The sequence below is a fragment of the Crocodylus siamensis genome, chromosome 1 (assembly GCF_052110815.1).
Source record: "Crocodylus siamensis isolate JL-2025a chromosome 1, ASM5211081v1, whole genome shotgun sequence".
NCBI lineage: Eukaryota > Metazoa > Chordata > Crocodylia > Crocodylidae > Crocodylus > Crocodylus siamensis.
In genome coordinates this window covers 8902067-8922235 of record NC_143395.1, presented here as the reverse complement: position 1 = coordinate 8922235, position 20169 = coordinate 8902067, and the positions used below count along the sequence as shown (strand labels likewise).

The window sequence follows — 20169 nt, the reverse complement described above, 5'->3', positions numbered from 1 at the left end:
AGTCTAATAGAGTTTATTTTGATTCGTTGTTTGCCTGAATGCAAAATGTCAAGAGTCCACATGAGGTTAAAAGCCATTTTAGCAGGGGTCAGATGTGGGAGTAGGATGCAGGATTTTTGTGGGGAGTTGAATATAAAGGAGCCTGGTGAATCACAAGTCATGCTCGATCTCTGGTCTTGTTTTTGCTGACTCGGTCCTATATACAAACCTAGGGTTATGTTTTAATGGAGCTGCTATAAAAACACACTGGACTGGTTTCCAGGTCTCCCTGAAAGGGCAGTGGCATACGTGGCTGCAGACAGGAATCTAGCACTTGCCGTCCTGTCTCTGAAGTGCTGGCCCCTGTGCAATTGGCAGTCTCTGCGGGCCGTGTTTGAGAGGATGAGGTCTGCTTACCTGCCGAAATAGATGTGCGAGGCAAAGAACTCTTTGAAAATAATCTATGTTTGCAGCTGCAGTTTAACAACCCATGGACATCTCAGACTCACTAAGCTAAAGAGTCTGTCCTTTCCTTCAACCTAGAATCATACAATAGTAGGACCAGGAGGGACCTGTAAGATCATAGAAGTCGGGTTGAAGGGACCTTGTAGATCGTCAAGTCCAACCTCCTGCCTGGGCAGGAGAAAAACTGGGCTCAAATGACGCCAGCCAGGTAGGCATCAAGCCTCCTCTTAAAGACCCCCAGGGTACGAGCCAGCACCACTTCCCTTGGAAGTTGGTTCCAGCTCCTAGCCGCCCCGACAGTGAAGTAATTCTTACAGACGTCTAATGTAAACCTCCTCTCCAACAACTTGTGGCCGTTATTCTTTATTATGCCGGGGGTGCGAGGGGAAACAAGGTCTCTCCCAAACCCTTCTGGTCCCCCCACTAGTGAGTCACCAGGTCCCCCCTCAGCCTTCTCTTGTGAAGGCTGAACAGGTTCAGGTCCCGCAGTCTCTCATTGTAGGGTCTGCCCTGTTGTCCCCGGATCATGCGGATGGCCTCCTCTGGACCCTCTCTGTGCTGTCGACATCCCTCCTGAAGTGGGGCGCACAGACCTGGACACAGTACTCCAGCTGTGCCCTGACCAGTGCCGCGTAGAGGGGGAGGATCACCTCCCTGGCCCTACTTGAGATGCATCTGTGGATGCACGACAAAGTCCAGTTAGCCCTGCCAACCGTGACCTCGCATTGTCGGCCCATGCTCATCTTTGGAGTCAATAATGACTCCAAGATCCGTGCTCTCAAGAAGGGAGTTTCCCATCTTATAAGTGTGCTGCTGGTTACTACTGTCCAAGTGCAGCACCCTGCACTTGTCAGTATTGAAGCACATCCTGTTTTTGCTAGCCCACCCCTGTAACCTATCCAAGTCCTGCTGCAGTCTTTCCCTCCCTACTAGTGTGCTCACATCACCCCAAATTTTGGTATCATCAGCGAATTTAAACAAGGTGCTTTTCACCCCGTCATCCAAATCACTGATAAAGAGATTGAACAGTGTGGGCCCAAGGACCAAGCCCTGGGGGACTCCGCTGCCCACTTCTCCCCAGGTGGAATATGACCCGTCTACCGTCACCCTCTGAGTGCGACCCTTCAACCAATCTGCAGTCCATCTGTCTGTGTAGGCATCCCACAGTTGCCCAGTTTTTTTAATGAGGATGGCGTGGGAGACGGTGTCAAAGGCCTTGCTGAAGTAGAGAAAGACTACATCCACGGCAACACCTGCATTCAAGGCTTTTGTGACCTGATCATTGAGTCCAGGCCCCTGCCATGGGCAGGAGGTAGTTGGGCTCAAACAAGCTCAATGAGGTGCTTGTCCAACTCCTCTTGAACACCTCCAGGGATGGTGACTACACCGCCTCTGGGAGCATGTTCCGGGCTCTAGATACCCTTACTGCAAAGAAGTTTTTCCTTATGCCCAGCCTACATTGTTTTCTCGGCTAGCTTATGCCCATTGGACCTTATCCTGCCTTTCTGAAGAGTTGCTGCCCTAGATCTTGGTGTTCACCCCTGACATACTCGTAGGCAGCTATCAGGTCACCTTTCTGTCTTCTCTTACTCAGACTGAACAAACCCAGTTCCTGGAGACTCTCCTCATAGGGCCTGTCCTCCAGGCCCCTGATCATGTGTGGCTCCTCTTTGTACCCTTTCAGTCTTATCCACATCCTTCCTGAAGTGCAGTGCCCAGAACTGGGAACAGTACTCCAGCTGTGGCCTCATCAACGCTGAATAGAGGTGGAGGAGCACCTCTCTGGGTCCATTGGCAAGACAGCTGATGCATGCCAGAGTCCTGTTTGCCCTGTTGGCAACTTCATTGCATTGATGGCTTGTGTTCATCTTCTGGTCGATTGTCATACCCAGGCCCCTTTCAGATGCTGTGCCAGCCTGTGGACCCCCACCCGCCTTATAGTTATGGGGACGTTTCTTCCTACCCTGATGAACAACCCGGCACTTGTCCCTATTGAACTTCATCTGATTGCGTTGAGCCCATAGGACCAGCCTGTCAAGGTCATTTTGGATCCTTACCCTAGCCTCAAATGTGCCCACATTTCCCCACAGCTTGGTGTTGTCCGCAAACTTAATCATCGTGCTTTCCACTCCCTCATCCAAGTCATTGATAAAGATATTAAAAAGCACGGGCCCAAGCACTGCTCTTTGGGCGTCACCACTTGAGACGGCCCTCCAGGATGAGGCCATTCCATCAATTACAACTCACTGGGATCAGTCTCTGAGCCACTTGCCAACACACTGCACTGTAGACCTGTCTAGGCCAGCACCCTCCAACTTAATTGAGAGAATCTCATGGGAAACAATACCAAAGGCTGAAGTTCAGGTAGATGATGTCAGTCACAGGTCTCGTATCCAGCTGGTTAGTTATCTGATCATAGAAAGGCACCAGTTTTGTTAGGCATGACCTTCTCCCTTGGGGCTCCCCTCCCTGCTGCTCTCCCCTAGGGGCCTCTATGGGGCAGGATCTAGCACATGAAGGCGGGGAGACTCGGTACTGCTGCCGGGAGCCCCATCCCCATGACTTGCCATGGTGGCATGGCTGGCGTGGGGCTCCCAGCAGTGGCACTGTGCCTCCCCAACCCTCCACACTGGGTCTTGACTGCTGGGCCACGGAGGCCCCCAAGGGGGAGAGCAGCAGGCCAGGGAAGCCTGCAGCAGACAGCCCACTTCTGCCCCCAACCTGCAGACAAATCTGGGGGGCACTTGCCTTTCTCTCACATCCCCACCCAGGCTGTGTGCGCTGACTCAGCTGGGCAGCACCCCCACTCTTGCCCCACTCCCTCCCTCCTGCACCATGGGGGGGCCTCAATCTGCCACAACCCCCCCACAAGTAGACTTACTTGGTGGGAGCTGCTCTCTGCCACCATGCACATGTGCATGCACTCATGTATGTGGTGTTGCCTGCCAGAATGCCCTCCTCCCGCTCCCCACAGCCCTTTGCAGGCTGGAACTCTGCCAGCCTGCAAGAGAACCTGCCATTTCCCACTTCTTTTCTCCTTTAAAGGAGAAAGTCCCTGTTCTTCCTTGTTTTCACTTAGCAAATGGAAAACCCGGATCCTTATATAATTGACAACACTGATAATAATCAACACTGCTGGGTGTCTTTGTGGCCCCATTTTTTTTTTATCATTGCAACCTCAAATTGGGTTGCGTCCCAAGGTTGAGAGCCGGTGGCTTGGACGAAGTGTTTGAGCTGAAAACTGTTTCCATTAGGAAGTAGTATCAGCTTCTCTATTACTCGTACAGAAAGTCACTGGGTCAGAGGCGATATCTCTTAGTTGGTCTAATAAGTATCTTTTATTAGACCAGCTAAGACCAACTCTTTCTTGTCCAGAGCAGGGGGTTGGACTCGATGATCTAATAGGTCCCTTTTGACCTTAGAAATCTGTAAGTAGCAAAAAAGTCCTTGTTTTTTGTAAGCTTTCAGGTACATAAACCCTTCTTCAGGCTGAGGAGAATTCAAAGATCGTAAAAGTCTTTCTAGGTAGAAAATAAACTCCATCTTGCATAGGGGAGGTAGGGGCTGGAAGTGTATTCCCCTGGGTATCTGAGAGTCCTTTTGTAAGAGCATTTCTCTGATGTGCAGATTAGGCAGGCTTCTTCCCTATGTCAGAGTTGCCAGGGAGGTGAGAAAATCCTTCTTTCTTGCTTAGCAATGAAGTTTACTTTTCCAAACGGCTAAAATATGATATCTTTCATATTTATTGTTGGAGCATTTTTGCCAGACTTGTATTGGTTAACCACGCTACAAGTGTATACTAAAGATTAGGGATGTTCCATTCTGCTTCTCTACTGCTAAGAAAATGCAGAGGTCTAATTTCTGAAGAAAAGGCCCCTCTTCTGCTGTCTGTACTAGAGATCTGGCATCTTTCAATAAGTGTTGCAAGGAGTTCAGCCTTTTGTCTTCTGCTGACCTCCCCCCACTTGCAAGCAGGTGATTCTCCTGCTGATATTTGGTCTTACCTTCTTGAATAACACAGCACTAGAATCCAAGCAAATAGCCCTTAGATTGAATATGGAGCAGGTGCACTACTTGATCGTTCTGCTTCCATTATGCATCCTTCCCTCTCGCTTTCAAATCGGTAATTCCTTCAGTACATACATCCTCATTTTCAAAATGCTGATCTGAGATAGTAGACTGTGAAGCCAATGTGGCAAGTACTGCACTTTCTTGCATATCATATGTCCCCAGATAAGCCATTTGGAGGGAAGGCAGAATGAAGAGGGAACCCCCACCCCCCAAACACACACATATGCCATGACGTTTGTTTGGGGGGAAAGCAGAACGAAGGGGGTGGAATAACGTGTGTGTGTGTGCGTGTGGGGAGAGAGAGAGGGGCAGGAAACAGATTTATAGTGAGCCATTAAGTCAATTGAGTCCCTCGGGGCTGCCTAAATAGAAATGCCACTGCTGCTGTTGGGAAGCTGGTATAGGAATTAAAGCAGGGTCAAACTGTACCACTGGACTCCCTTTTCCTCTCTCCTCCTCTCCCCTCCACCTTCCCTTGCTGGACTCTGCTCTTCCCTCCATCCATACTGGAGGGAAGAAGCACCAGTCTTCCTGCAGCATTTCCCTGCTTCTGTCCTGGGGAGTAAAGTCGGCTTCCCACTTGAGAAGCACCCCAGTTTTGGAAGGCTGATTTTTTGCTGAAAGATGTGAGTAAATACAGTGTGTACACGTAATAAGTCCCTCATGCCCGACCCAACCATCCCAAAAGCTTTCCTCTTTAATGCACATCTGCCCCTCGGCCTATTGTACGTGATGGTTTGTGGCAGGTTGCTAACTTCCTGGAAGAGAATCATGAAATGTGTCTTAAAACTGAAAGGGTCAGGTGTGTGCCTGATGTGTTTCTATGGTATCTGCAATTGCTCTGTCTTGTTTTTGATTCTGAAAATGCCCAAGTTGTCTCTAGCACATAAGGCAAAAGCAGTTTTAATAAGAGTGACTGTTTCCTGCTTGCTGCACAGAATCCTCTCTCCCATGAACAAGGTTTCTTTAACAGCAACATGGCTGTGGACTACAGAATAAATTCCCTCCTTTCCTTCCGTAGTGGACTTAAATGGTTGATCATGGAACCTCCTTCCACAATCTATCTTCAAAGATGTCTTTAGTGTGCATTGAAGCTGAAAAAGTCGGAGGCACAGTTATGGAAAATAGAATCTCTTTAGCTTTCTCATTGCCACCTTTATGCAGGTTGGCTTCCTGAATTCTGCAGCCATCCTTTTTGCCACGTTCATTCTTTGAGCTGTCTCTTCTGATTGCCACGCAGAACTGCACAAAAGTTGCTTCTCTTGGCTGACACTTCATGACAGAAGAGAGTCCTAAAAATACAAGCAGAAGTTGGTGCTCTTATTTGGAGTTTGATTTTTGCGTAACTAGGAAAACATGGGTTTGTCACATCCCCAAACACTGTTATATTAGCACGCTCTAGACTAGTTTTTGCTTGATGGGCAGAGTCGGTGAAATTAAGGACATGCTTCTTTCAACTTCTTCAGTGTAACAAAATATTTAGGATTGAATATATATGTGGAGGTGGGTGATGCAGGAGACAAGCCTGGGCTTCTCATGAGTACCGTATAATCCATTCAACAGCAGTTGGAGGATGAGACGGATCTGGTGGGGGCGAGGTGTACACAAGTGCATGCTTGCAATTCTGTGCAGCCTGTGAATGCTCCAGGAAGTGCTTTCAGCATTCGGGTGGGTAAATAAGTCATATGGTAAATTATGCTAGCTATTCTGGACTCAAATTTTGCTGGGGTGCGGGACAGGTTTTGGCAGTAAAGTTTCCAATAGTGGTAGGTAACAGGAGGGAACTACGTAAGCAATATGATGGGATGCAGTCCCAGGGGGTACACGTCTGTCTGCACATCATGTTTCTTGGACTGAAATGAATGCGAACCATGTGGCGACTGACTGACCATCTCTCCTTAAAGTCAGTTGGGCAAGGGAGGCCGTTCCCAGGTTGCAAGTGGGACCCGGGAGCTGCTCAGTTAAGTCAGTTTGGTTGAAATGAGGCGTGGCTCTGTGCTTTGATAGTGCTCATTTAGTCTCTGTGATGGTTCAGTATCAGAAACTTTCTCCCACAGTAAAAACTGAGCTGATGGCTGTGCTCGCAGGGCAGTCTGACTCCACTCTCCAATCATCCCCCTTCTGGACAATGATTCCTGTTCACCTGTGACTTGCCCCAAATTTGCCTCTTGAGAACAGGAACTTCTGCGAAGCGGTTTCCAAGCCCAGAAGCACTTTTTCTTCCTAAACTTGATCACTGCATGTGTTTGATGCATGAAGGGTATGGGATTCCTAATTCCCCAGTTAACATATCTGGCGTTCTGATAAAGGTTTTGGATTTGACAGTCTGGCTTGAAGTCTGTGAAGGATTTCGAAGTGCTTTCCCAATTCAGTGCAGCGTGGTGAAGCTCCCCACTTCATGTGAGCTAATGTGAAATTTGGGGAGATCGAGTTGAACAAAGTTTAGTGCCTGAGGACACGGAAAGGGTATCGTGTCCATGTGAGCAGCCGGTTCTTTCTTCTGACTCGCACGTGCATTTGTACTTGGGGATCTGCCCACACAGACGGGCCCTCTATTCTGGACCCACCTACAGCATCAGACTCCAACAGGCTTGACATTTTTTCGGTATTCACGCGTCTCCAGCATGCCATGCCAGGTGCCATGTGCTCGGAGGTGGGCACAGCCTGAGAATATGCCAAGCCTGAATCATTGGCAAGCTGGAGTGGAGCCTCATGAAAAGCACAGCGTGAGCCCCTGCTGCAGTCGATGCAATGCTACCCTGGGTGGAGGTGGTCGTGCCTATTCTGTACAACTGTCTGGTAAGACTTGTGAGCAGAACTATCGCTCGTGGGAGAGTGGATAAATTTACAGATGCCAAGTTCATACGTGAAATGGGAAATGCAGAGTTAACTGGGCCTTGCCTGTAACTTGGTTTTAGTTCCTGATAAATTTGCTCTCACCATGGAGTTTGTATCATAACAACCCTTATGAAGCATCAATAAAGGCCTGACTTCCCTGCCCCCAGCCCAGGGACTAAGCACCTGTCGGTCCATTATCTGAAGTTGTGGGTGACCGTGTCTTGCGTGAAACCCGATCCTCTGTGTCAGTTCATACGTGGTGAATGTAGCAAGCACTGGTCTGATTCTTAAGGCAGTCAGATCTGCCATTGTACAGGGGCTTATGTGATCACCAGGACTAAATTCCAGCAGAAACGCAGACCAGAGGAATGGGCTGGAATTCCTAGTAACAGCCCATTTTGGGGTAAGTAGAGGACCAAGCCTGTTGCTTTGTAAGCCAGCTCCTGACTCGTTCCATGCGTGAAGCCAGGCTGTGTGGCTGATAGACTTACCTTTGAAATGGGTTAGATACAGGCTTTGAATCTGCGCACACACTAATAGAGCAGCTTGGAGAGATGGCAGGGTCAACCCCAGACATGGGGAAAGGTCAAAGAAAATCTGCTTCCTCTTTCCTTTCCCATTTTGGTAGGGCTTACTGGCATTTGGCTTTAGGTCTGGTTAACCTTTTCCTCTGTGGTTACGAGTAGCCAATCACTAGGTTTTGAGCAAGTTGTTGCATTGCCACTTTGCAGGATCACAACTCCCAGATGGGTTTGGCTTTCTGTAGCAGAGGCCAAGCCCACCTGAATACACTGGAAGCTATGCATTTGAGACCTGGAAGGTGCGCGGTGGAGTGACAGAGCAGGGCTGTAACAAGGGGATCTAGCGAATTATCAAATCCACTGATGAGAGGAGCACAAGACCCTTGGAAAAAGCAGTCTACAGAGGGAGAGCACAAGTGCAGCTTCCCCCTGAACTGTATGTGTGGACCAAGCAGGAAGGGCTTGTTTATGCTGCCTTCATACAGAGCCTGGGCCCACTGCTGGGAAGCGTGCCGTGCCCATTTGCTCCTGTTTGGTGGGTGCCAGAGCCTGGAAGTTAGGCAGTGCAGCCGCCTTACAACCGCTGTGTAGGTGTGCATCCTGGTGCTGGTCTCGGGTTCTCTGTCTTGCGCAGGCTACTTGGTGTGTACTGGGGGCCATCTGTAGCCAGCTGACACCGTCACCATCATCCCTCCTGGGTCTGAGAGTTGGTTGGTGGCCTGATCAACCAGAAGTCTTCACAGTTGTCTATTCATTGCTGATCTTGCTGGTTTGATCCCTAGTCCTACCGTCATCAATGCTGCCCAGTTTCTCAGTATTCCCACGTGCTGAGCAGCAAGTGGTTGTGCCCGGTTTGCTTCGCTTTAGCAGTCTCCAGATAGGTTGAAGAGGCCAAACTTCTCAAACAAATGAAAGGGAGGACATGGCATACCAAAGCATCGCCTGTGTTTAGCCTACCTACTGCTGGCTGTGTGTGGTAAGACTTTCAAATGGCCTCGGTAGCTCTGTAGAAGCAAACATTTAGCACAAGCTTTCAGTGGCCCCAAGTAGAAGCATATACGCAAAGATGATCTCTCTTATGCATAACTATTTTGGGAAGTGAACTTGGCGATACTGGTCATTAGTATGGTGAAACCAGGGAGAGATGCCAGCACCGAGGCTGCACAATTAACAAAGGAGTTGGTTGCCATCCAACTTGTAAACACCAGAATTATAGGAGACGGATGAGATCTATCCAAAAGCAGATCAAGGGAGTCATTAAAACACAAAAGAGTTGTGCAGTTTCGTTTGATGACCAATTAAGTAAGTATCAGCAATGGAATGAGCAACTGCTTAGTTGTAACAGAATAGAAATTTAGACTAAAAGGACCATTGAACAGTCCCGAGTGAGTTGCGAGACTCGGAAAGAAGGGAGCATATGAGAAAAACCTCCAACTCTGTTGTTCAAAGTAAACAAATGACAGAGTAAGGTCGAACTATGAGACGGAGCTTATGGGAAAGCTACCCAGAAGGGAGGGCTATTGTAGACAACAGCAGACTTGCCAAGCCAAGGCACTAGGAGGCTAGAGAAGAATTTGAAGTTGTGCCATAAGTTCTGCAGCTCCCCTTGGATAAGCCTTGTAAGAATCTTCTTTAAACACGGCATCACCGTGTAGTGCATTGTTAATTAACGCTTCGCACGAGTAATGCCCTATACCATCAAAGCACTGCAAATGTTAGGTGATTCCCAAGTCCTTGGAGGAGTGGAATCGCTTAGATTTTGTCATCCCTATGGAGCTAATGGCAAACTGTGGTGTGTGTGTGCATGCATTTATACATTTGTTACACAAGGTTCAGATTAGCTGTGCAAAATTGCGGTATTGACTCTGGCTCAAAAGTGGAGATTCGTCTAGGGCTCATGCTCCATAGATGCGTCTGTCGTCAAAGGACCAGCTAGGGAGCACCACAACGAAGCCTGGTTTGTTCATGCAAGGCCCCCCTCTCCATCCCCCTTAAAGGATGTCATGAGTACAAATCAGGCCTTGGTCTTGGGGACAATTATTGCCGTGTGCCTAGCACTACATTGCTAGTGTCCTTTTGGGATGTAGTGTGTGCAGGGTGGATATGCCACTTTTTGACAGTGTAGCCATGACCTTTGGGACTAGCTGTCGTGGTTGCAGGGCTTGCTGCTGCACTGTCCCACTCCCATTCTCCTGCTACATCAGATCTCTCCTATGGTGAAATTTTCTCAATTTTTAATTTCGAATGAGGCTCCAGCTTCATGGTATGCCATGGTTCCTTGCTTTCTGCAGGCTATGGCAGGTAGCTGGTATTTGGGCACAAAACTGCCTTCATAAAACCAGTGCTTTTCTTGTTTTAACAACGAGGACCAAGAATGAGAGCAACAGGAGATTTTAAAATAGCACACTTTACCTGTCTCTCCTTTGTCAAGGCTTGGCGTTCTCTGGTGACAGCTTAGGAAAACCCATCTTCTCTCACCCCACTGGCACCTGTATCTCGGGGTATGTCCTAGATCTGCTTGAGCTTATCCGGGTAGGAATCTAGTGGTGGGAATAGAAAGCTCGGTAAAACCCAGTGAAAAAGCAGTGCAAAATGAGTTTGCACAATGTTTTGTGCTGCCAGAATTCAACTGCTACCAGTACCTGAGCTAACTAGTTTAAATGACTGCAACCATTGGTGAGTCTGGTTCATCTGATCCAGTTCTCCCTATGTTTGTCCCTTCCTCCCACTTGCATCCTCCTCTTGATCTCTCACGTGCATGAGACTTTTCCTGTCTTGGTTTCATCTCCTTAACAAGCCTCATGTGCTTTTGAAGCAGTCTCTTGTCTGGAGGCTTTCTTTTTCTTGTTCCTTGAAGCCCACTAGTACATTCATACAGTAACTATCCTAGTGCCCAGGTCAACATACAATATTCATGAGCTCCTACACAGCAGCTCCAGTTCCATCATGCTAGGGAAAGACTAATTCCACTGTTTTGTTTGAAAAGCTCTTTCTTGTCTAGGATCTTAAGGGTTAGATTTGGCCCAAAACATCACGTGATCCTTTGGCAGAAGTTTTCATCATAAACTCTTTGTCTCCTGTAGGCTGTGAAAAGGTTAAAGCGGGGGGAGTCCTTTATCAGCTTCGTTTCCATTTTTGAGGCAACCACTGGCAGCTCTGGATAGTCTTGGTTTTTCACAATAGGAGGCCCAACTACTTAGTTCCAGTATTTTCCCACAAATGTGAAGCTAGGTCAGTAGTTATGACCCTAAGGGATGATGGGCTGAATGCAGCAATATGGTTTGGTAACTGGGGACTGGTGGAGAAGATGAGCTGACACTCACTCGTAGTGCTGTCACATCCCAGGTTCATAGGAAAGTAGGACTGGAAGGGACCTCCATTACCTGGTTGTCTAGTCCAGCTATCGCTCAAAGCAAGATTATCCCATTGCCTAATCCTTATTAACGTGATACCAAGGGGAAGATTAGGTTTGGGAGATGGAGCAGGAGAAGAGATTTCTTTTACTTTTCTTGCACTCTCTCCTTATGCAAACATGGGACCAACGCCAGTGTGATTTAAACAACAAGTGGGATGGAAAACTTGTCTTGATTTCTTCAGTTATGGAACAGCTGGCTGCTATGGCCGTAAGCTTATTTAGTTGTAGACTGGGTCAAGGGCCTCCTTTCAAACCTCTCATGACAATCATTGGGTGCTGGTAGTGCCCTGCAAACTCAAAAACACGGCTAGTGGGTAAAAGCTTGCGGGGGTTGGGGGTGGGGAAAAAAGAGCCTAGTGAAATTTGCTCCTAACTGTTCTACTTGAATGGACTTTTGAGTGTAACATCTGATGCTTTATTTAGTCATTAGTCTTTCTTAGTCCAAGGTCAGGCAAGGCAGGGTGGTGCCTTGGAGACTAACAGGTACAGAGAGGCATGAGCTTTCAGAAGCAGCAGCCTGCTTTGTCAGGAGGAGCGTTTGCCAAAGAAGCTGATAAAGGAGACGGCTGCCTGGGAAAGCTCGGGGCTCTGCACCAGGCAGGCCAGGCGCGTCCGACCTTTTTGAACATGGGGCCGGATCACGAACCTTTTATCACCCAGTGGGCTGGCAAGCCATGTTCAAAGACCTCACAGGAAGCGGTATCGCATCAGGAAGTGATGTCACGTGACCTTTGACACAATGAAGTTGCAGGAAGTGACAATGAAATGGGCCCGGAAAGGTGGTTTAAAATCCCAAATAAAAAGAATGTAAAAGCAACAATAAAAGGACACCAAGCCTGTGACTAAAATAAACACTTTTGCATAATGCATACTGAAAGAAGCATAATGCAAGTCGACAGATCAGACGTGGAAAAGCTGGCGGCCAGAGTGGGAACTAATCGAAGGTGGAGGGATGCGTCTCGCGGGAGGCCTCCACCGCTCGCTGCCTTGCAGGGGGCCGGCGGGAGCGGGGGCTCCTCAGCGCATCTGAGAGGCCGCGGGGAGAGCTGCTGCCTCGCGCCGGAGCGGCCGCAGCCTCCCCGGATATGCGGGAAAGGTGCCCTCCGCTCCACTATTGCCCGCCTCGCTGTCCCGGTGGCCGTGTGGGAGGCCCCGCGAGGGCTGCGCCACGCTGACGCAGTGCGTGTGGGAACCGCGTCCCTTCCCTAGCCCTTCAGCAGCCATTAGGAAGCTGCTGAGGGGCTGGGGGAGGGGCAAGGGGTTTCCCGTCGCAGCACCGTGGGCCACCGAAAATGCCTTGGCAGGCTGCGTGGCTGCCCACGGGCCGTACGTTGGACAAGCCTGAGGTAGTCTCTAGGGCCATGACCGCAGGAGCACGGATGCTCGTTTCCCCAGGGACAGCTAGTAGCAGCACACCTTATGCCGCCACTGGTTGTCCCCAGGGAACACTTGTGCCCCACGCCGTCCTGCAGGTTACCCCGGGTGGGGTAGGGGAGGCTGGGGCAGCACTGTGTGGTCCCAGGAGCCTTGCCTGGGGGCCTCCTGGGGCTGCAGCAGTGGTGATCCTGCCGCTTGGAGCCTGGCCAGCAGCCGGAGCGCGGTTCTGAGCAGCGTGCTCTGTCCCCGTGTGTGCCACTCTGCTTTTTTTGACGCATATTTTTTTGACCCCTGAATAGGTAACTACTAGATGAAAGACTGTCTGTTTGGGAGCAGAGGAGTGAAGCTCGAATGCACACTGAATAAGAACATCTGCTACATCTTACTGCAGCGGCTTATTAAGAAGGAATTGTGACGTTTAGTATTCCACTAGGGTCTAATTTTTATAAAGATTCTGGAAATACGGAGATGATAGGGGCTGTAAGCTTATTACGAGCATTAGCATTATTATATATTTTTTTGAAGTAACAAGTGAATTAGGATACTGCAAATGGCTCAAGCAGCGTTACTTAGCAGCATGCACCAGTAAGTTGTCATGTAATAGTTTTAATCTTATTTTTCAGAACAGCAGGAATAATAGTTTTCTAAGTGGCTGAAGCCAAATTAGCACTTAGTTCATCTGTACCGTGTCTCTCTCTAGGCTTTCTTTTTCATAATATAGGGGTTGTGATGAATCCTAAGGTCTCAACATTCATCTAATCATGGGAGTATAAGTTTTATAGCATAAGGCTAAAATTTCACAACTCGCTATGTAGCAGAACAATTGTTCCCTTAAGGTTTTCTACACCGTTAAGTCTTCTACAGGGTGCAGTATCTCGGCATTTATGTAAATAACGTGGCTGAAGGACATGAGAACATTGAGAGGGTATAAAATTATATCACAAGCGAATTGTGCAACTGGACTTCCTAGACTTGAGAGCACAGTATGAAAGAGCAAAGAGTGGCGTTGAGTAAATCTAGTTCAAGAACATCCGAGCTAGCCCTATGGAAGCTGGCGTAGCTCCAACTTGGCTCGTCAAGGACCTGCTGCACTTATTTAGGGAAGCTATAAACTATGTGGTTTATGAGCGTAAAATACCTATATAGGTGCAGATAATGGTCTCTTCTGGGCTGTCTTAAATCAGGGCCCATAGCCAAATACTATCCTGGACAATAAAATATCAATTATACTTTAGCACCACTGCACTACTGACCTGTCTGGTAGATGATTAGCAAAGCTTCCTTTGGGCTTGATGTTTCTAGTCCCCTTTTAATGTGGCGGGTGGAAGTGCCTGTTCCTCTTACGTATCTCTGAATGCTTCTCCATCTCCCGACTGCCTCAGATGGCCTTTGAATGATCTTGCTGACATGGGAAACCGAAAAAGATACTTTGGGATGAAAGGAAACAGCTTTTTGAGGTATTTTAACCACTTGTCCAGTTTAAACATAGCTAATTTTTCAGTTGCAGTTTCTGAAATGAAACGTGTGAAACCCTTCAACTTGTTTCCTCATTTTCTCCCCCCTCTTTCCCAACCCCTATCTAGGCAGTTCAACAAATTCACTAATAGTGTTGATTAAGGTTACATCTGCATTTTTTCTAAATGGAGAAACTATTTGCACAGAGAAATTTTTGCTCAGCCCTGCTGCTGTGTCCTCCGTTATCATAGCGTAAGAGTCCTTCGCAGTTTGGAATAAGTTTATCCTTGGCACAATTCAGTACAATGTAAAAGTCCCATCATCTTCATTTTAGAGATGGGAACAGTGCTGCTGTTCCCAAGCAACTTGCTCAGGGTCTCCCAAGAAGTTTGCAGGAGCACAGGGTCTTTAGCCCGGTCCTCCCAAGACCAAGGCTAGTGCCCCAACCGCCACATTGCAAAGGGGAAAAAAAAGAAAGCTATTGTGCACATCCAAGAGACAGAAAGTGTCATCATCTAATAGAAGGTTTTAATTGGACTTCTGAATCTTGTACCGAAGTTTTGAAAAGATTTTCGTCTGATACTGTGCAATGTCTTTGTCTGTCCCTGAGACTAGTGCATGATTAAAAGCATGTCACCCAAGTAATTTTAGGCAGATCCTGCTCGTGGCTCCTTAGATCTTGGCTTGCTTGGCTGAAGCACAGACCAAGAATTCACAGTATTTGGCACCAAGTTGTTCTCACATTGCTTTCAGTGACCTGAAAGAAGTTTCTATTCTGATTAAACCTTCAAAAAGAAGCGAGCTTTCAGCCCAAGAGTTTGCCCAGCTGGCGTAAGGAATTTGTGTGAGAGTTCAGCCTCCAGACAAGTGTACTTTTTTTACCCAAAGTAATAAAGACACTGGACTCCAGCTACCTAAGGGTTAGGGTCGTGTGCGATTTGCTTAGCGTATGGGTGCTGCAGCAGGGTATGTTGTCTGGGCAGAGTGAGGAAGGTAAAGCCAACTGATGGTTTAGAGCATGGGTGTTAAATGTATGGCCCATGAGCGGTTTCATCCAGCCCGCGGGACTCCTGGAGGGGCTGGGAATTTAGGTCCCTTGAATGCCAACATATGGAGCCCCCTCGGGGACATTTTTCAACAGTGGCAGGGCGAGCAATAGCTGTGGCCACCCCTTGGCGCCCTGTTGCCGGAGGTGGGTCGATCTGGCCGGCATGGGGACAGGATCCAGCTGGGTGGGGGGAGGCACTGAGTTGTACGTCACTGGTTTGGAAACTTTTGTTTATCAAAATTACTGGTAACCATTTTGAAGGAGGAAGTACTAATTCTCCTGTGCCCCTAGAAAAACCAGCAGGAGTTGTTAGCCTGACAGTTTGGGTTTCTTAGTTTCCGTAACTACTGCTTGTGGTCTGCACCTGCCAGTACCTGGCATTTTGTCATCTAAAAAAGGTGACATGGGTAATTGGACTCTCAAAATACATCGGTGTCCTCACAGCTGTTTTGTTCTTTAGCAGCTGGGAACCTGCCCTTTCGTGTCTCTGGTTGCTTTGATCAACGCAAAGTGTTTCCTTCTCTTCTCTTGGGGAGGTTCAGACGGGCTGTCCCTCCACCTTGCCATTTGTTGACCTAATGAAACAACTTTGCTTTTGGTGTTCGTTGTGGTCTCGCAGTCTGAATCTGGCCTTTAACCTGTTTCTTTGTGCTTTTGTATAACAGCAATCCCTAAACTCCTGGTGACTTGTTTGCACTTGCTAACGTGGCTCTACTTCAACACTGCTGTTGCGAACATCACTGCTCTAACAGCTTGGTGGCTTGGTGCTGTCTGCTGCTCAGCCCTGTCTTGGAATTAAATTATAGCAGCGTGTTAGCAAAGCTGCCATGTCTTCCTCTAACGCATCCAATCGACACGTGATAGGAAGTGTCCCATTGCAAGGGGTGCCTGCAGTCGGTACTGCCGGCGTCCATGCAACATGCATTGGTGCAGGGCTGGCAGTGATATCAAGACTCCGCATAAATGCTGGCAGTGCTGCTTCAGCATCCACGGGGTTTGTGAGTGAGTGCACCAGGGTTTTCTTTGGTAAGAGGGTGATTGCTCTGGAAGGGGGTAGCTTATACAAATTCTGTATGGAGGACTATGCCATCAAGGTTCGTATTGTTATTTATGGGATAATTCCATGTACCAGTCCAGGAAGACTGTACAGATCTCTGGGTTTTTTGGGGTTTTTTTTACAGTAAACTAGATTCTGCTATTGTAAATGGCAATGTCGTATTTCCTTTTTCAAACTCTCTCGTGGTGGTAGAGAAGAAAATAGGAATCTGTAATGATCTTTTTAAAATGCGAGTTGGCACTTCTTGTTATAAAATGGGATAGGGGGTTAATGCCAGTTTAGCTCAGTAACGTGGCTGTCTGGTTTGAGGATACCAGAAAGAGTGCTGTAATACTAGTTGAAAAGGAAATTTTGGCCTCTATATGTAGAATGTCTCATTAAGCCCGTTTTACTTTTACGCTTGACAGGTTAATGGGTTTCTTGCCAAAAACTTAGTTAATATCATTTAAATGCGTAATTTGTGGTTTGAATGTTGAGACCCAAGTGACAAAGGAGGCTTTACGTTACAAATTGCACGGCAGGGGATGCTGAAGTCTTATAGTATGGGATGGATCCCAGAACTACTTAGTATTTCTGTCTAAGCTGAAGGGAAGCAGTCTCCGATTTATGAAACAAAGGGATGGCCTGCAAGAAACTTAAGGTGTGGTTCTCCACCTGTGAAAACTTGAGCAGTGCTTTCTCTGAAGACCATCCAATCTCAAAGCTTGAGAGCTTGCTGTGCTTGATAAAAGTAGCTTTAGCTTGTACCTTTTTATGTCTGAAGACACCTCTTATCATTTCTGTCTGAAGGCTTGTAGTTACCGACTCTGACGTACTGCACACAGAACAGAGTGCTATGGCTTGTATTAATTGCTATTGATTGCATCTCTGCCGTGGCTTCACAGTAAGAGATGATTGTGCTGGTAGTTGTGTAGCAGTCAGTGGTTTGGGAGTATTGCTGTGGGGGTGGGGGGGTGGATGTGTATGAGAGCGATAGAGGTCATATCTCCAGTGTAGGATGACCATGCCTGGCAGCTGCATCCTTGCACTAGGCTTCTCCTAAAGGACTGTCTCCTGAACAAGAAAGTGTAACCACTTTCTGCAAGAGGGTTAAGTACCATTGAGCCAGAGTATCCAGTCGTCCACCCCATGCTAATTAACACGCATGCAGCTAAATGGCAGGCAGTTCAGAAAGTAGATGGCGCAGAGCAGCATGGCGTGGTGGAGGGGCATCACTGCAAACTTACCATGCTACGACGCAACCTAGACCTAGCTGGAGACCGAGACATTTGGTCACGGAGATGTGCATAAAGTCTTCCCTGTGACACTAGACTTTTGCCTCCTAAAACTGAAGCCTTTTATTTGGCCTCTAAAATGTTTCCACATAAGTTCAAATTCAGCTCTACCTAGCGTAGTCTCTCTCCATAACCCTGAGTTGTCAAGCAGCATTGAAGTTCCACATCTCTCAGCCCAACACGTGCAGGGCTGCGGTTCAACGTGCTCCAGTGCTTTTTGTTCAGAGCAGCTGAGAAGCAAATTGCTGAAAATCTTTCCACACCAGAGAACCCCACATGCCCCTTCGGTTTGGCACTGGTGACGGCAATTGTCGCTAAATATCATCGTGCTGCCGGATGAACAATATTTGACAATGCAGAGGGGTGGGTGACAAGGGCCCTTCCAACTCAAACTAGGGAAAGCAAATTAGCCGTGTTTTAAAACCTTATGCAATCACTGCTGAGGAAGCTTACGGCTATCGGTGGCTGCTCACACGGTGGCTAATTCTGGAACGTGTGCCTACGTCAGAGTGTATCTATGTATTTAACGCCCATTACTTACATAACCAGTGTCAATGGCTCTTTGTTGAATGGGAGTGCCCTGAAAGCATTATGTATCGTGCTTTTCTGCAAAGTAGCTTGCAGCCCGGTGTTGTTAGCGCCCCTTATCGCTAAAATAAGACGTGGCAGAGACGGTATTATGTCATAGACCTCGGGTGGGGGGAGCTAGGTAAATCTCATCGCCCTGATCCTGCAGTGCAGCATAGGTAGGTGCTAAGCTGATGGGGAGAGAGGAAATCACTCTGCTTCATCTGCAGCTCTTCTGTTTGACAGGCATAGACATACTGAAGCTCGTGGCAGCCCAGGTCGGAAGCCAGTGGAAGGACATCTACCAATTTCTGTGCAGTGCAAGTGAACGGGAGGTTGCAGCTTTCTCCAATGGCTACACGGCCGATCACGAACGGGCTTATGCCGCCTTGCAGCACTGGACCGTCCGAGGCCCCGAAGCCAGCCTCGCTCAGCTCATCAGCGCTCTGCGTCAGCACAGACGTAACGATGTTGTAGAGAAGATCAGGGGCCTGATGGAAGACACAGCCACGGTAACATATATAGCTGCTGCCTAAACAGCACATTTAGTCTTCGGCATTACATTTTTTTCTGTACAGGACTATAAATTGCCAAGCCAGCAAACCTTCCCTAGCTAAGAGGCTATTTTCCAACTATGGTAGAAGGCTAGAACTTCATTCCTTTTAGAACCAGAGAGAAATTCGGATCCAGCTCCTGTAGACTTCGATGGCGGCTTGTCCTATCTCCAGGGTAAAGCAATGGCCATGTGTATTCCCAAGGGGTCTCCAGCCCATGCATCCTTTTATGGAGCTCATAACTGTGCAAGGGCTTACATTCAGGCTTTGTTTTTCCTTCTAGGACTGAAAATTCTGGACTTTCATTTGAAATAGGATTTTGTAGAAGCAGCATGGGGTGGGGTGGGTGGGTTGGGGAGTAATTGGTACCAAAAAACCTACGTATGTGTTCAGCTGGCATAAATCTTGCTTGAGTAGAGGTGTGACAACTGGAACCAAATACAGACCAGCTCTGTACTGTTTTTAATCTGCTTTGTGCAGACCACCCCATCTCTTAATGGGTTGCAGATCTTTTACATTGGCAACCCGTTAACTTTCGCAGAAGTTAGTCAGATAAATGAATGGGACCTCTGTTGGGAGAAAGGAAAGGGAGGACAATATGGGATAAACACAAGCGGGATATTCTTCCCGAAATCATTATAAGGTTACAGCATTAATTGTTACACGCTAGTTTAATTCAAGGTTTCAGGGCCCACCTTGGCAATGCCTCTGACTTGGCACATTACTGTAAGGTGATACAGTTTTGGTGGGGAGGGAGGGAATGGACCCTTTCTAGCTGTGAACAGAGCTCTCCAAAGATTAGGACTGCCCAGCTAGCAGCCTGCAGGCTAAACTGTGAGGGGCTAAACCATGTCCCCCGGGCCCCTTATCCAGCCACCACTCGAGTCCTCTACAGCCCTGATGTAACAGCAGTCAGGGCTCTGGGCTCCCTCTCTCTCACTCTGGCTCCTGCTACCTGCCCGTGCTGGAGGGGTGGGGTGGTGCAACTCATGGTGCTGGTGAAGCCCCCGACAAGGGAGCTGAGGTGGGAGCTGGCAAGCTTGCACAGTGCACAGGGGAGCTGCCTGCATGTGTAATGCAATTTTGGGGGGAAGGGGGAAGGAAGCCACTTGCACACGTGTGCAGCAGGAGAGGAGCCACCCAAGGGGCTCTGGTCTGCCCTAGTGTGGCCTCTGCTAGTGCAGTCCATGTGGCATGTGGCCTCTGGGCACTTAGGTGGACAGCCCTGCTCTAGATTCTGCAGCACAATTACAAGTCAAGAGGTTACAAAAGTTAGTTGCTGCTGGCAGTGGGATATCCCATTTCCCTTGTTACAGGTAGCCTGCAACCTCTTTGCCCTGCTAGGTACTACATTTGGTAGAATTTTTATGGCGTGCATTAAAAGCAGCAGTGTTACCCGCATGCTGTCAGCATTGGGATCTCCCCTGACATTGCAGCTGTGAGACCTGCATTAGTAGGGTTTTACACTGGTAATAGTGACTTCTGAGCTACGTCTATGTGAGTTTTCTCCAAGAGCCGCCCTGTAACCCTACTGGCCATCTGTGTACT

General features: G+C 48.2%; 1 protein-coding gene across 1 annotated transcript in view; it reads left to right on the top strand.

The window, feature by feature from the left end:
* The window catches only part of TNFRSF21 (TNF receptor superfamily member 21), a 65221-nt gene that overhangs the window by 26122 nt on the left and 18930 nt on the right, over positions 1 to 20169 (top strand). Inside the window, exon 4 of the mRNA XM_090031292.1 lies at positions 18314 to 18579. Coding sequence (XP_089887418.1) covers positions 18314 to 18579 — 266 coding nt within the window. The remainder of the gene's footprint in view (positions 1 to 18313; positions 18580 to 20169) is intronic.